Source organism: Rhea americana, unplaced genomic scaffold (assembly GCF_003343005.1).
Source record: "Rhea americana isolate MKP2758 unplaced genomic scaffold, rheAme1 scaffold_255, whole genome shotgun sequence".
NCBI lineage: Eukaryota > Metazoa > Chordata > Aves > Rheiformes > Rheidae > Rhea > Rhea americana.
In genome coordinates, this window is record NW_028186374.1 from 814,738 (window position 1) to 829,919 (window position 15,182).

At 41.4% G+C, this 15,182-nt stretch overlaps 1 protein-coding gene across 5 annotated transcripts in view; it reads left to right on the forward strand.

Annotated features, from left to right (window-relative positions):
- Positions 1–407: 407 nt before the first annotated feature.
- NPRL3 (NPR3 like, GATOR1 complex subunit) overlaps positions 408–15,182 on the forward strand; it is a 49,541-nt gene continuing 34,766 nt past the window's right edge. The window contains exons 1-5 of one of the 5 annotated variants that reach the window (XM_085307220.1): positions 409–426; positions 976–1,045; positions 6,718–6,756; positions 9,603–9,732; positions 13,524–13,598. In XM_085307220.1, the coding sequence (XP_085163346.1) occupies positions 9,649–9,732; positions 13,524–13,598 (159 nt within the window). In that variant the 5' untranslated portion in view covers positions 409–426; positions 976–1,045; positions 6,718–6,756; positions 9,603–9,648. Of the gene's footprint in view, positions 427–975; positions 1,052–6,717; positions 6,757–9,602; positions 9,733–10,654; positions 10,679–13,523; positions 13,599–15,182 lie in introns of those variants that run through there. The other 4 variants (XM_085307221.1, XM_085307223.1, XM_085307222.1 and 1 more) reach the window with 4 other exon arrangements.

The following is a 15,182-nucleotide window of genomic DNA, read 5'->3' on the forward strand; positions in this document are numbered from 1 at the left end:
GGCGCCGCCCGAGGCTCGCGGGGCTCGGGACGGGGCTGGCTTTGGGCGAGGCCCGCGCTGGCGGCCTGAGCGGGCCTGTTGGGCAGCCGGSGCCCTGCGAAGGAGCCAGCGAGGGTCGGGCAGGGCTTATCCCGCGGTGCCTTAGGAGACAGCTTCGTTGCTTCCACGTGTTTCAAATCACAGGCGATGCAGTTGCACACAAGTTAGRGTCAGGTTTGCGTTTCAGTGCGAGTTTGGTGCCTCAGACCTTTGGTGGTTTGAGCATCGTTCAGTGCATTGACTTACACCGAACCAAATGCGAGAGGCGCTCAGCAGCAGGCGCTTGGTACCTGGCCTAAAGCTGCTGCAGGGCGATGAAGTGGTTTCACTTGCCTCATTTTACTAACTGCCTTACGTCAGCAGAGGTTGAACGTCCCTTTCTACATAGTGAGTCACTCTTTACCAAGAGAGGATCTTCTCTGATCCCCTTTTTGTTTTTATAAATGAYGCTTGATGAGATTTTTCAGCTGTCTGCCTTTCCCGCCCCTCCTGCTTTTTATTATTAATAGATTTTGATCCCTGCCAGTGCAGGAGAGCCTGCCCTGGAAGCTTGCCCACGATCCTCAAGCCTCAGCAGTAGTGTGGGAAAGGAGATTGTCAGAATTACAGTTTTCACCTTCTCTTGAATTGCAAAATGTTACCTGGTTCTTGGAAGAAAAGTTCTTCCTGTGAATGTTCTGATGTCTTCTCTACATGCCCTAAAGATGTAAACCTTTTGCTTGTATTTTTTGATGTGYTCTTGAGTGAAAAACAGAAAAAAAATACCCCAAGATCTGGTACTGCTAAGTAAAAAGGAAGGACTTTCCTRCTTTTAATAAAACTTTTTTTAAGATCTGATTTATACATAATTTTAAAAGATCATGGACATCAGTAGTCCCTTAATGGACACGTTAAGGAGGTTGTTCCTTGAAAGAGTTTTCTTCCTCTTTGCTTCAGGTAAACCAAGAAGTCGATATGCTGTGAATAGCTCAAGTGACACCACAGAGGATCAAGATGGGGACTCCAGGTAGGGGTAAAATATTTCTCCTTGTCTAAGAGTTTGAAACAGAGTAGGGAATGGCCTCTTGCTTTTTGCTTTCTAGCTCAAGAGGCAAATTCTCGTGGGCTGTATAGAAGCAGACCTGCAAAGAGAATCTTCAATGCCAAGTTATGAGCAAATCAGTATTTGGTAATTAGGAACATCTCATGAGCAAGTGCTACTGAATCTACTGTCTTCCAGGCAAGATAAAGGCCAGGTGTTCTGTGCTTGTTAGAAAGGCAATATTGTTCTTTCAAACTTAGAAGTATTAATCCTTTGGCAAATTTCCACTTCTCTTTACCTGCCTACCTCTAACTGTATTATTACAGTTGCCTCAAATTTTTCCCTAGCTCATGTAGTTGTCATATAGAATTGCTGTGCACTAATGAAAACTACTTCTGTTTCTCCAGAGATAGCTGCTCCTGTATCATTGGAGTGAAATGGTAGCTCAGAAGGATTCAGAGACTAAAGACAGTTTTTGAAGTTAGAGGGAATCAGTGGGTAAAGTAGTGAAAATACAGTGTGTTGTTCAGCATGCACATGCATACAAAAGGACTCTCTAATTAGTTCTTTATAGCTTATTCAAAATCTTTGTTTTTTTTTCTAAATTTAACACTATCAGATACAAGAGAGATTTGTGAAAGACAAGAATTGATTTGTCTGTTGGCCTGTAGTTTGGTTGCAGATCTTTTTTGTGGTGTGTTTTTTAATCTTGGAAATTAATAATGGGGTAGTTGCTGCTGTTCTCTCACTAAGAGTAACAATAAGAATTGTTGCCACTTGTCCCAAAAGAGAAATTTAGATCCCAACCTTGCAAAATGTTTCTTAACTTTATGACTGAGAGTAATTTCATTGAAATTAAAATCACCAATGACAGTAAACATCATCAAGTTCTTAAATTTTTCCAGCACTAGGAGCTTAGGAAAATGGTATAATAGATGTGAGCAACACATCTTGCTTGAGGTCATTCATTTCTATTGCCTCTTCTGATATCTTTGAAACCTTCAAAAGCAGCATTCTCTCATGTCTTTGCTGAGTCCAGTACAGTGGAAAACAGGCTTTCTTAAGTTTGGTAATTAGTGAATGACACTTAAGACTGTGCTGCAGACAGTATCTAGCATGCACCTTAGGAAAGCTCAGAGCACATCTTTCTGGTTCTCTCAGGGATTTTGTTGGTTGCTGTTCAAATAGCTGTTGGAACTATGCCAGATTCTGTCTCCTACTGATTCATGTTGCCTCTGCTGTTTTGGCAGGTTAAACAAAAGTCTCAGTGCATAGCTATGCTCACTGGTTGTTGTCTGTGGTGCTGAGCTAATGTGCTGGAGTGTGTGGCTATTTAGGTGACAAAAGAAAAGCTTATATCACTTTAGATTCAGGTCAGTTAAGAAAAAAATGCTCTTAATCTATTTTTTTTCCCCAAACTGGCTTTAAGTAGATTGAATGTGGTAGCATGTAGCCTACACTAAATAAAGAATTAGGTCACTTTATCAAAGTGGTGTCTAAAATTCTGTGCTTGAAGGCTAGTTCTCTGCCCTCTGTTCATGTATTTGTTGTTACGATTCGAATGTTTGAAAGAATTGAGATGTCAATAGAGTTTGCTAAACTCAAAGTATCGCCTCACTGCAAYTCTGTCAGGTGGATCTAGAGAGACCTGAAGCACTGAGTGGAGGAGKATTAAGACAGAGATCTCCCTCTCTAGTGGTGGTCTTCAAAAAGARGTTGTCATCTGTATGTTCTTGTGTATAGCAACACATGCAAATCTGTGCTGTAGTGCCTGCACCTGACTGAAATCACTAGAGTTTAAAAATCGTATTATCTACTTGATGAAGTTGATGTATCAGCCAACAAAGGCCCGTTAGCAGGATGTCCCTTAATACCATAGCCTCAAGATCTATCTGTAGCTGTCATGCAGATGAAGCGGGAATTAGAGAACAGGAGAAATTTCTCCTATGCCTTAAAAGATTGTAGAACTCTAATTTACGTTGCCATCAAAATGCTGATTCTGCTAGATGTCATATTAAAACTTCTGTAACTTCATAAATGTTTTCCATTCTCACTTGATCAGAGTTCAGAAGTACAGAAACGTTCTATCTTTGAGGAGCCTTCTGATTGCTGGATGTCTAAGAGCTTCGTCACATTTGGCATGTTACACTATTAAAAGCAGAGTGTTGCGCAAAGAACGCTGTAGGCAGCTCTCAAGCTAGCAGTAAAAGAGAGTGCCACTGTGGAGACACTGTGCACACAAGGCCAGAAGGAAACCAGAGAACACCTGAACATTGCAAAATCTGCTGTGCATGTTTCATTGTAAAGTGTGTAATCTCAGTCTTCAAACATGTGCATGTACACACACACACACACAGCTTGTATTCAAATGTTTGCATAAAAATATAGGAGGGCTTTAGATCCATTTAATGCAGCCATACAGCTGATGCAGCAGCTAAACATATCCTTCTCTTCAGTGATAACACCTGGTAGAAAAAAACACTGATGCTATCTCTACAGACAGCTGTTAATTAATATGAGGCAAGAAGAGGTTTATTGGCAGAGATAGTATCTCCCTATTGGACTATTTGATACAGGTGGAAGAAACATGCATGTTTTGGGTATACAAGCTCTTCTTCCAACATGAAACAAAAAAGGATCCTCAAAACTGCGTATAAGAGGTTGCTCAGAATTTTGATGTGTATCAGTATGATTATTACAGGAGTAACAGAAGTTGGCACCTGTGAAATAGGAGAAATGCTAGTGGGAGAGCGGAGGCAGAAAAGTGCAGAGGTCTTGGAGAGAAAGAGATGCGTATCATTTATAGCCTGCCTAATGTGAGTAGACTAGTGGAATTTAACTATAATGTGCCACAAAACCAATGCCATCACCGAGCCTGTGGGGTTCTTCCTTCAGTGATACTATGAATTCTCTCTGCTTGGCTCCTATTTGGAATGTGTTTTGTAGGTTTCCATTGAAGATTAGGCTGGAGAGATGAGAGTGATTGATTTTGTGAAAACCATTCCCAAAGAGGCAGCAGCTCTGCCACACTGAGTCTGTTCTGATTTRCAGCAGTTCTCTTCCTGAGCAGTCAGTTTAGTGGTTCAAGGAGAGGTTTCATCAACATKAAGTCCAGTGCGTTTTTTGTTGGTAGTGGTTTTCTGATTGGAGTTGTCACAGATGAAAATAATTTATGAAAWGTCTTCATGTTATTTCTGGGAGGCATCTTCAAAACAGAGTTGGCAAAAAAAATGCTTTAAATATCCACCTGTCAGTAGACTCTCTAGATGTTTTGTGGGCGGAAGTTAGGGCTTTGGACTGCTAGGTTGAGTTGATGGTGCATGGCAAATATAGCAGTGTYGAAGGGCTGAATGTTTCCCTTGTTTTCATGTTCAGTAGTGGARATTATTTCAGATTTGTTTTACTGCTACAGTAGTTCTTGTGAGGGTKAGATTCATTCTCCTTTATGCTAGATGTCTGTCTTTAGTGTATTAGTAATCTGGGATCTGTTGCATCCTAGATAAGGCTCAGCTTTCTTCTAGTCTGTTGGAACTCAAATTAATTTTGAGCTGGTCTCTCCTGGAGCAAGTGAGGTGTACGTATTTCTTTATAGCCTCAATAAGGATAGAATTAGATCTATTCATACCTCTTAACTCTCCATTTCCATACTGCATATTTGCATGCATAATTGCATTTCTTTTAGCCTTCAGACTCAAATATCCTGTTTTTTTTAATGCTTTGTTTTTTTTTTTTAAGACAATGACAGCATATTCATTGCATGCCTACCTGTAGGTTACTGGTGTATATTTGCTGCATTAATTTCTGTTCAATGGCRCTTTATGTTTGGGTCTTTGGAATAGAGATTTTTCTTCCCTATAAAAGCAAGTGAAGTAACAAAAGTGTTTGAAACATGCTGGTGATGGCCATACAGTAGAGATATTTGGAAAAATCTGTCACTATCAAAACAAATAGCCCGTCAAGCATCTCTCTTTGCTGGTAGCGTTTCACCATTTTCTCTCTCTTTTCTCTGATTGCTTTACTGATGGTGTACACCCTTCACAGCTTATGGAGATGCCTGCCAGTCTCTGTCTACTCTTCTTCTTCTTCTTCTTTTTTTTTTTTCTTTTCCCTGGAAAAAGATAAAAAGATGAGGCATGCAAGACACACAATAACTCTTTTGAAGCCATGGGTACTGTTTTGTTAAGCTGTTTTGAAATGTTTACGTTAGTTTTTTGGAGGGGGTATAGCCAGCAAAAGTTCTAATGAATATGCATATATAGTAACATACATTACACTAAACTTCACATTTTTATAGGAGCATAAGTAGCAGAAAGGGGTTTGACCATCTTGATGACACTGAAGCCATTGGCCAAATGCTTCTGTTACAACTCCCCCCCCCCCCAAAAAAAAAAACAAGTTATTCACAAACAAGGACTTGAATGCCCCTTTCTAATAAACAGTTGTTCTCCTGTGATAACATTTCTCTATCCTCTGTCCCTTCTTTYACTGGACTCCAGTGATCTTCCTTGTATTTCTTCTGAAAGGCTTCCTTTCTGTAAGCCTGTGGTTTTCTATCCATCTATTCCTCTAGAMACCCTTTCTGTAATATTAACCCCTCTGTATAGCTTGTCATTTAGGATTACTCCCTTTCCCTTCAAGGAAGATCCCTTAAAAAGATCCCTTTTTAATATGACTGGTAGAAATCTGCTCTCTTTTGGCTTGAATAATGGATGGAGATTTTATTTTGTCTCTCCTTTCTAAAGTGCATGCTATAAAGCTATTAACAGATTCATTTTTGAGTACATTTAGGAGAACAAACCTCATGTTATTTGAGAGAGAAAAAAAGAGAAACAGATGACTTAAAATGAAAACAGGTGTTTGCTTCCCTGCTGTAAGAGTGAGTACAGCCATTAGCAGAGCCTTGGTCTGCGTGCCAGTTGTAAGGAAGGTTTTCAGGTTCTTTGCCTTGAAAACTTTTCCAGCCTGCTCTTGCTAAGGTTCTGCTTATGGCTTGAGGCTGATGGAGAGAGATGGAAGATGACCTCATGCCAGCGCTGTGATTCTGGATGAGCTTGTATCTACTGTTGAAATCCCTGGTGGAGAACAGCAGCAGCTCTGTGTGCAAGGCCCTTTAAAAAACCCTAGCTGTGCATGAAATGATAAGTGTTCGGCATCCTTTTTTTCCTGGGTCTTGGGAGTATGAAAGCACCAGGACCAGCTGCAAAGAGATTTGAGTCATTTGGGGCTATATGGAGTGTTTCTGTGCTAAAAGTGCTAGTAATTTTCCAGAAAGGAAACTGAAGTTTAAAAGTTGTGCTAAATCAGACTTGCACGTTTTTTTCTTAAGGTAAGTATGAAAAGTACAGTATAAATGTGGCTTCATAAATGTACCATAACACATAAACACACTATAGCAGCCAGTGTTAGCTAGACATCTAAAATGCCTTAGCTCTTTCTCTCCATCTCCTTGGTCTGAGCTAGAAATGTGTCCCATGAATTCACCTACTTTTGATTCCTTTGAATCGTTATCTTTCCTTTACAGGTGTTTAACCCTTAATAGTTCATCCTAGTTTTTAATATTATCTTTTTTTTTGTTCTTTTGTATTTTGTGTACTTGCCTCGTTTATTTTCTTCTGTTGTGTTTTTGTTTTGTGTTTATGGCCATGTTCCCATTTCAGAGACCAATGTCCTCTAACTGATGAGCAATTGGTTTCGGGGTAAGAGCAAATGTTCTAAACAATCACTTCTGTCTACAATGGCTTTCTTTCCTCACCGTCCTTTTAATCGTGCTTTGTTTTTGTTTCACATTGAATGATGAGATAATTATATGCTAAATCACAATGTCCTTAGGAAATGTGTTGCTAAGGGTTTCTGCTAGGACCACTACAGAGGTCCTACTAACATTTCTGTGCTTTCTGTAGGGTATCCAGAGTGGATGTGGTATTGTCCCTTCTGTGAGTTGAGAAAACCAAGTACAGCCTTGGCATTGCAGTTATTCCAGCAAAAAGCCCCAAAMCAAGTTGCTTTCTGACAAGCAGTGACTTAAACATATAGATCAGTGTGTAATCTATTTAATCCCATTGTAAGTACGGAGCGCTTCAGAACCCTGGTTTTGAGCAGCTGCCCTTACTGCTAGTTTTTAGTGCCCCACTAAGCTAAACTGGATGACTTGCCTTCCTACCCCTTTTGAGTGGGTGGAGGGAGGAATGTTCATCTCTCCCTAGAGCCCCAAACATCTTAAATTGCAGCTCTTGTCCCTGTATAATATAAAGAAGACCACCTAGTCACTCAGCCCCTGTCATAAATTACTTCAAAGAGGAATTCTTTATGAATACCTTGCTTTTAATTCCTGTGGYATCATAAAAATTATTATCAGTTTTTTGGGGAAAAAAAAACAAACAAGAATGTGTTTGAGGTTTCCCCCTTCCTCTTCCATACTCTAAAGCTAAAGCAGTTATTATTTCAGCTGTGTTGGTCCCCGAGGAGATGGTGGTGACAGCAGTCAATGTACACTAGTGCAGTTTGTGTCAGACTGCTGGCTTGTCTGCTGTTGCTACCATGCTCGGCATAGCAGCAGTAGGATATTTTGGGCAAGCCAAAGCTTTTGTTTCTTGTATTTAGTTTTGGTCTGCTGAATTCCTTAATACGGGAAAGGTTTGCTTCCTCCTGGAAATCACGGAGCTCAAGGCTAATCTCATGAAATAAGAAGGGACTGTTACTGCCCAACTGTGAAACCTAATCAGCTTTTAACAAACTCTTGTTGTGATGCTCAGAGTCTTTAGGTGGTCTTAAAACACCACAGAGACTGGAAAACCAATGTTGAAATTTCTAAAGTAAAATAGCTATTGTCTGAGATGAAATGATGAACTGTCACCCTGAAATGATGGGAATAACGAATTTCCTGTCCCTGCATCTCCCCTGTCATCCAGAGACCTAGGAAATGTATAAATTAGATGGAGTGCTGTAAAGATGAACAAATCKAGACTGTCAGGCCAAGGGGAACGGGCCTGGAATCCAGATCGCTTTCTGGTATTGCTAGTAAGCAGCTGCTCCTTCCCTAAGGTAAAGTTAAACAGCACGCTGTGGTCAGGATGGCCAAACACCAGAGCATTTGGTCCGATAAAAGTAATAGCTCCCTGGTCATATGCAAATRGGTGCACACAAAAGCCCTAGCTGTGTATTTGTCTTAATTTCTGCACTACTCTAAGGCACTCAGAATAAACTAGAAATAGAGGACRTGAATTCCTTCCCTGGGCATCGAGGGCTCACTTGCGGCCAAGAGATAAAGGGCGTGCAGAGCACACCCAGGGTCTGCCCTTTTCTCTGAGCGATACCGCCTTATCTGGGGTACCTGTGCTGCGGAGGGGGATGGTCTGACAGGGACACACATCTGTGGATGTAAATAAGGGAACAAAATTAACATTTCCATTGTTAAAAAGAATCGGTCTGGTCAGAAGCTCACTGGTCAGAAGCTCACTTGAAATTTGTTTGGTTAAATAGGAGTAACTTAGAGGAAAGGAGAAAACATTGCTAATATTGTAAACATTGTACTGTTCCTGTCTTAGAGCAGCAAGAAGTTTCCTGCAGCGGCTAACTGAAGTCTTCTTTCCTGTGGATTTGAACTCCACTGTCTCAGGAGATACTCTGATACCTCAAGATAAAAAAAAAAAAAATTACAAAACCAGGCCACCATGTTGTAAGGCCACAGCAATGTGTGCGACAGAAAGTGAAGAATCCCTTCCCTATGGCACTGTTACCCATTTTTGCATTGGTAACTGCATTTTACTGGACAGATTCCCTGTAGATACTTGCCCTCCTGTTTGTAAGTGCACAGACTGCATTCTTCCCACCACAGACCCAGAGCAGTCCAACTGCAAACGTTGCAGTCCAGGTCGCGAGCGGCTGCAACGGTGGCTTGCACTGAGAAGGGCCTGCACTGCCAGGAATTTGTCTGAGTTATAACTTATCGCGTGAGACAGTCCAGGTGGGACCATACAGCTTTCAGGAGGGTGCTGGTGGTCTTTCAGGCACAGACTGAGGTCTGTTAAGTAACTTTGAATCTCACTGATAAGGTTTAGAAAAGGAGGGACAAGTGTCGAATGTATTTTTAAGTGAGTCAGCTCTTTCTTGCCTTCCCTTCTGCCATATTGGGTGGCTTAAAGATCTTCATTGTGCTTGAGTGATAGGCTGTTTTGATATCTAGTTGCTTAGTAAGTTCATTAACCTACGCCTAATCCAGGCAATGGCTAACTTGAGCTGTTCTTGCATTTGTAAAGCAAACTGCATCTAATCTTTCTCATGTATTTTGCCAAGCATGTAATTAARTAAGCATGACCCTGCAGTCTTTGTCTTGAATGCTTCCTGTTTTATAATTCTGATGATCTGAGAGATGTAATTAAGGGGTTCTTAATTTTYGTGGTCAATGGTATTCCAGGTGCAACAATTTAAGTACATCATTTACAGTACTTTAAAAATTCTCACAAATTAAATATCTGTGTTTGGAGGAATATTTTTAGGCTATGCATTTTGATAATTTTAATAGCTTCTGTTTCTACTCTTCAAGGTTTTCAGATGTCATCCTGGCAACAATTTTGGCTACCAAATCTGATATGTGTGGCAAAAAATTTGAACTGAAGATTGATAATGTGCGCTTCGTTGGCCATCCTACGTTGCTTCAACATGCCCTTGGGCAGGTATGGTAAGAGATCTACTCCTTGGGCCTGTTTTCTTTTCAAATTACTCGAGTTAGGTAGGAAACTTGGAATTCAGGATGTATATCTTACTTTTGATCCTATTTTTACTTCACAGTGTTCAAAGCTGTCTTATACTTATTTCCTGATACCTACAGTGAATGTTAACCTGAGGACCTGTGTCAGTGGCTCAAAGAACCCCCTTTGTCAGGTTTCTGTAGAAAAACAGTRTAGGAAACGGGAAACAAGACTGAGCAGTCCAGGTCAAGAAGCTGTTTCTCACCTTTTTAGTTGCTGCAAGTTAGCTTTGTGGGAACTTTAATTAGTACACCAGAAAAAAAAGCAAATGCTAGAAATCACTTCAGCCACGTCTAGCTTTTGGCTCTTAATTGATGTGGAAGACGATTCACAAGGCTCAGCTGGAATTGGTAGAATGTTGAAAGARGTGTAGAATTATCTTGCGGACCAAGCCAGGTTGCTGTTTGGACTGACACCTTTCTTAGTGGTTTGTTCTTTTAGCTACTTGGAGTGAAAGTAGGCCATAGGCCATACTTCCACATAGGCCGTGGAGAAGGCTCTGCTTAAATTTGGGAAAGGATTTACACACTTACATGCAAAATGTTCCCTGTCTTATTTTCTCTTCCTCATAATGAAGTTTAAAGTGAAGTGGGCTTTGGCAACTTCAGAGGCCATTACTAATCTCTATCATTGACCTGCTTAGGTCTTATTTTACATCAGATTTACCAAATGATTTGTTTTTCAAAACGAAAAAAAATCTGTTGCCATTTGTCATCCAGGTAAGAACCAGCATCAACCATCAGAAGGTGCTAATGTGCCGATTTTGAAACTGCTTGTGAGTCTACGAGAAATATGACAGAGAATCACTGAGACTCGGTCCTGAAGTGTTTAAGCTGTTCTTGAGAATAGATTTTAAGTGCCTGCAAGCTGTGTGAGTACTTTGGGAAGTTTGATCTTCTGTGTGCAGAATGTCAGGTACCACTTACCCTAGGGCACCAAAWGGTGCTGGTGGGAGGGAAGTGGTTAGTAAGGAGTAGGGAAGCCTTGGTAATGTTTTCCAAGGTAATTCCTAGTTTGCTGTTCGTGGTGCTGGTCCTGAGACTTACAGCAAAGGAGAGACAAGAAAGTGKTACTAGTCTTTGTTTTCAAAGGAACTGTTACAGCCCATCTCAGTAACCTTAGGAATTAGTACATGTGACTGTTGTCTGGAGACTTTCTCAGTGACGGAGGGAAGGACTAAGGAAGGGAGGAGAGATGTTGAAGGATACTCTATGCCCAGCTCAGTAGTGTCTGGGAGCAGCAAGAGCAGGGCTGCTGGTTGAGGGCAGGCAAGGCAAGAGCCAAGTGCAGACAGTGCCCTCCCAAGATGTGGCACAGTCCCACAGGGTCTGACCACATCAGGCAGAGCCAGCTGCTGGTAACAGGGTCCATGGACAATCCCAGATGAGTCAAACGATGAACCAGGTCTAGGATCCCTGCCAGGAGCAAAAGGAGATGGGGCCACMGAAGGGGCTGGAGACAAAGCTACAACACAAGTCCAAAGTCCATCCAGGAGTCAGATCCAAAGGCAGGACTGGGGACAAGCTACAACGTACATGGAAGGAGGTCCGTCCAGGAGAAAAGCTACCTACAACATAGGTCCAAGGTCCATCCAGGAGACAGGGCTGGAGACCAGCAGTCCTATGGCATAGCTCAGGAAGGGAGTGATGGCCCAGAGCTGAGCTTAAATGCAGCTCCTGGGGCATGGGCAGGGGTCTGGATGGGGCAGAGGTCGAGCTGGTCAGAGCCATTAAAGCCCATTGGTGTCCTCAGGGCCCTGACAGCAGTGTTCTCTTCCCTTATATTGTCAGATTTCATTACTTTGCGAGTCATGTCCAAAAGACACAATTTCCTAAATGTGGTTGTAGGTAATAGGGAGTATAARTTAAGTTGAAAAGGTATATTTGCATTTGTCCACCACAAATTCTCTCCACTTTCTAGTGAATTCTATTCTAATTACATGAAATACATCTTCATTTTTGTTCTTTTCTAAATAAAATGGCTTCTGGGTAAATAATCAAGGCTATAAAGTGCTGTAAACACCTCCTTGYTGCTTCTCGTAGGATCTTTTGCTTGGGTGTATCTGCTCACTCCAGAAGGCACACCAGAACTTTCTGGTGTCCAGAATCTTCTCGAAATGGCAGCCATCTGTGCTAGTTCATTCAGGTTTAAATCTAGGACCCTTTTGCACTTAGGAGGAAGCTAAACTATTTCCTTCCTGGCCCTTTGAGCACAAATAATGACCAAAATAACCTGGCAGTCTCTGTCTGGGGTTTCTTTGGAGTCGGAACTGCCGTAAGTGAATCCACACCACGGTGGCTTAGCGAATTCGTACTCAGGTGAGATTCAGGAGTTATAAGAGTGCCAGTATTTAATCCTGCCCCTGTCTTGTTTAGTGATATTCTGAATTCTTCACAGATTTCCAGTTTTTTGGTTTGGGKTTTTTTTTGGGAAGAAGCRGCGATACGAAATCTGGCCCAGATCCCAGGTGACRTTAGCGCTGGTAGTTTCTTTGACTTTGAGGAGGAACAGTGTCAGTCCCTAACCTCAGAAATGCTTTGGAGTCTTTAGCAAAGTTCACAGGACTTGCTAGAACCTCTAACTCCAGGAGGACAAACWCAAACTTTCCTGCCCTCTTGCAATCACCACCTTTTCATTAGAGTTTCAGAAAATCCCCAACAGCTCTCATTTCTGATAGTTTCTCTAATTTTGAAGACTACAGCCTGAGAGACCTTCTAATTGCAGAGTTTGCTCCTGTTCGTCGCGGATGCTCAGTGTCCATCGGGATGGCTGGGTGCAGCTGCACTGCTGCCAGCTTCCCCGTACTTACCCCATCTCATACGCAGCCTTAGGTACGTGCATGCGTTGTAGGCTACATGGCTGCTTGGTCAGGAAGGTTATAGTTGGCTTTACCTGGGAGTAGACTGGGTGCTCCGCAGGGAGTTTCGGGGGAGCCAGGGGTGTCCTTTGGATTTGGTGCTCCATCTTGTGGTGATGCCTGGTCTGTTCAGAGCTCCTAGTCCTAGATGTGCAAATCCAAGTTGCTCGTCTTAGCTTCCACCCTTCCTCCCTGCGAGAGAGTCTGTGTGCCTCTCAATGACCGTAACACTAAGAAGCCCTCTGTTACAGAAAGGATATAGGGATTTCAAATTTTTCAARTCCTGCGGGAAGAAAAAAATAGCTTTTAGTTTAGTACTGTGTGTGTGGCTTGGATACAGGCAATTCTAGAGCACGTTTCCGATAAAAGCAATAGTTAGAAACATGAGGTAATCCGAATGTGGATTTTAGGAAAGGGAAGAAAGGTTATGGCCTGGGGTGAGACCGCTGTAGACTTCTCTTTGGATTTTCATAGGCACGTAGTTAACAGTATATAACAATTATGCTAAAGAAAATAGAAATCTAGGACCCCTAATGGTGCTAAAGTGCAATAGTAAGGAAACCTAGTAAGACTGTTCTCTTAACTGATGTTCATTTCCATGATCCAGGCCAAAATGCTTTGGTCCAAGTCTTCCCAGCTTCTCAGAAAAGGCAGCATTGTGGAATAACTGTGACACTTTTGTAAGAAAATAATCATGCAGCTTTATATTTTACAAGTCAAATGTTGATGGTATAATTTGATTTCTCTGCTCTCTTCTCTTAGCAAAGTGTTGTTTGGCTAGGATAGGCTTTTCTTTTTTTTCCTTGTTAGCGATTCCAAAGGACACTAGCTTATGGGAATTTTTAAAAATATCTTTCAGGTATCCAAAACTGATCCCTCACCAAAGAGAGAGATGCCCACTATGATTCTGTTCAAYGTGGTGTTTGCCCTACGGGTAAGGCCTCTTTTTGTGTTTTCTGACAACGGGATGTGCTTAGGGTTTATAAGAGATTTTTCCATTATTTGGGATATTCTAATCCCATGCCCTCCTAAATAATAGAGGAAAATGGAAATAATCAAGTACTCATTTAATTTTGTCCAACAGTAAAAAGKACATATTTGCACAAAAGCTGCTATAACACTTCTTGAGAAAGCCCAACTTCTTCATTTTTTGTCTTACAAATGCGAAGTAACACACTTGTGTAGTTACATATTGGCATTCAGACAAGAAGGATGTTTCTTGCATTTAAAAGAATAATGTATAAAGGAAAAATATTCTCTTAATTTACAAAATAATTTCAGATACTGCTTGAGCAGGCAAGAGGTGCAACTGTTGCTGATATACATCTCACCAATGATTATCGCAGGATGTTTTGAAGGGCTCTCAGAATTAAAGTGCGTGAAAGGATACGTACTTAAAAGTCCATGTRTGTCTTTACAAAGTTACCAAGGGAGAGACTTGAAGAAATTACTGATAAGGCTGCAGACTTACCTTGGAACTGGAACTTTCCTTTCTGTTTCAGGGCAGAGGGTTTGCCTTCTYGGGGCATAGATTACATTTTCATGTAATGCAGTTTAGTTTGCCTGAACATTTTAAAGCAGAACCAAACAGTTTAGGCTTGTGTTTTAAGGGGAGTGGGACATGGGTTTTTTCCCCCCCACTTTTCTCCTAGCTTTTTGAGCGGGGCCCTGCTCCTGAGATCATAGGTTTGCAGTTTAGTGTAAAATTAGTCTATGGTGGAAAGTGTTCTTGATTTGATGGTTGAAGAGTTTTCTTGGCTGTCCTTGGACGAAAGCTGTCCCTTTTCACAGCTGTGCAGCTCTTCTTGAAGTGATGTGTTAGAACAGCACCGTTTTCAGTCCTTACTCATACTGTATGATAGAGATGTGTGCCTTTGCTCAGTGCATCTAAGCCTTCTTTATAATTAAATGGAACAGATTTGAAAGCCGCCGCTTTTTAGCCATGAGATCATTGCGAAAGAAGGACAGTGCCAGGAAGCAGCTGGCTGTGGCATTTAAATGAGAAGAAGGTACATGGGAGGAATTCCTAGATTTTCATGTTCAGCAGAAACCTGGTGCAAATAAGTAGTTTTTGTTTGGAATTTCACTTCAAGCCTGCTCTATTTATTAGAAGTTGATACCTGTGTTTAGTGATCCTGGTTCAGCTAATCAGATGGTCTAAAACCCTAGAAATTTCGTTATATTTGAGCAATATTTGATTTCTGAGCTCTGACTTTCTTTTCCTAGCCCATACATTGCATCTGTGGAACCATTGTATTTTTTTTCCTTTTTTTTTGTGTGTGTGAAGAAACATTTTAGAAATGAAAGAGGGAGTTAAAATAGCTGTTTTGATGGAGATGGTTGTTTTTTACCTGACAGGGGGTTTGGATTTAATGACATGGTTTTCTTGATTAATATGAAAACGGAGGAAAGCCTCGAGCTCCCTGGTTGTGAAGTGACTTTTTTTCCTTATAGCATTGGTATTTACTGCTGGCTTTCAGTAGTGACTGATGTGCACATCAGGATGTTTCTTGCGTGG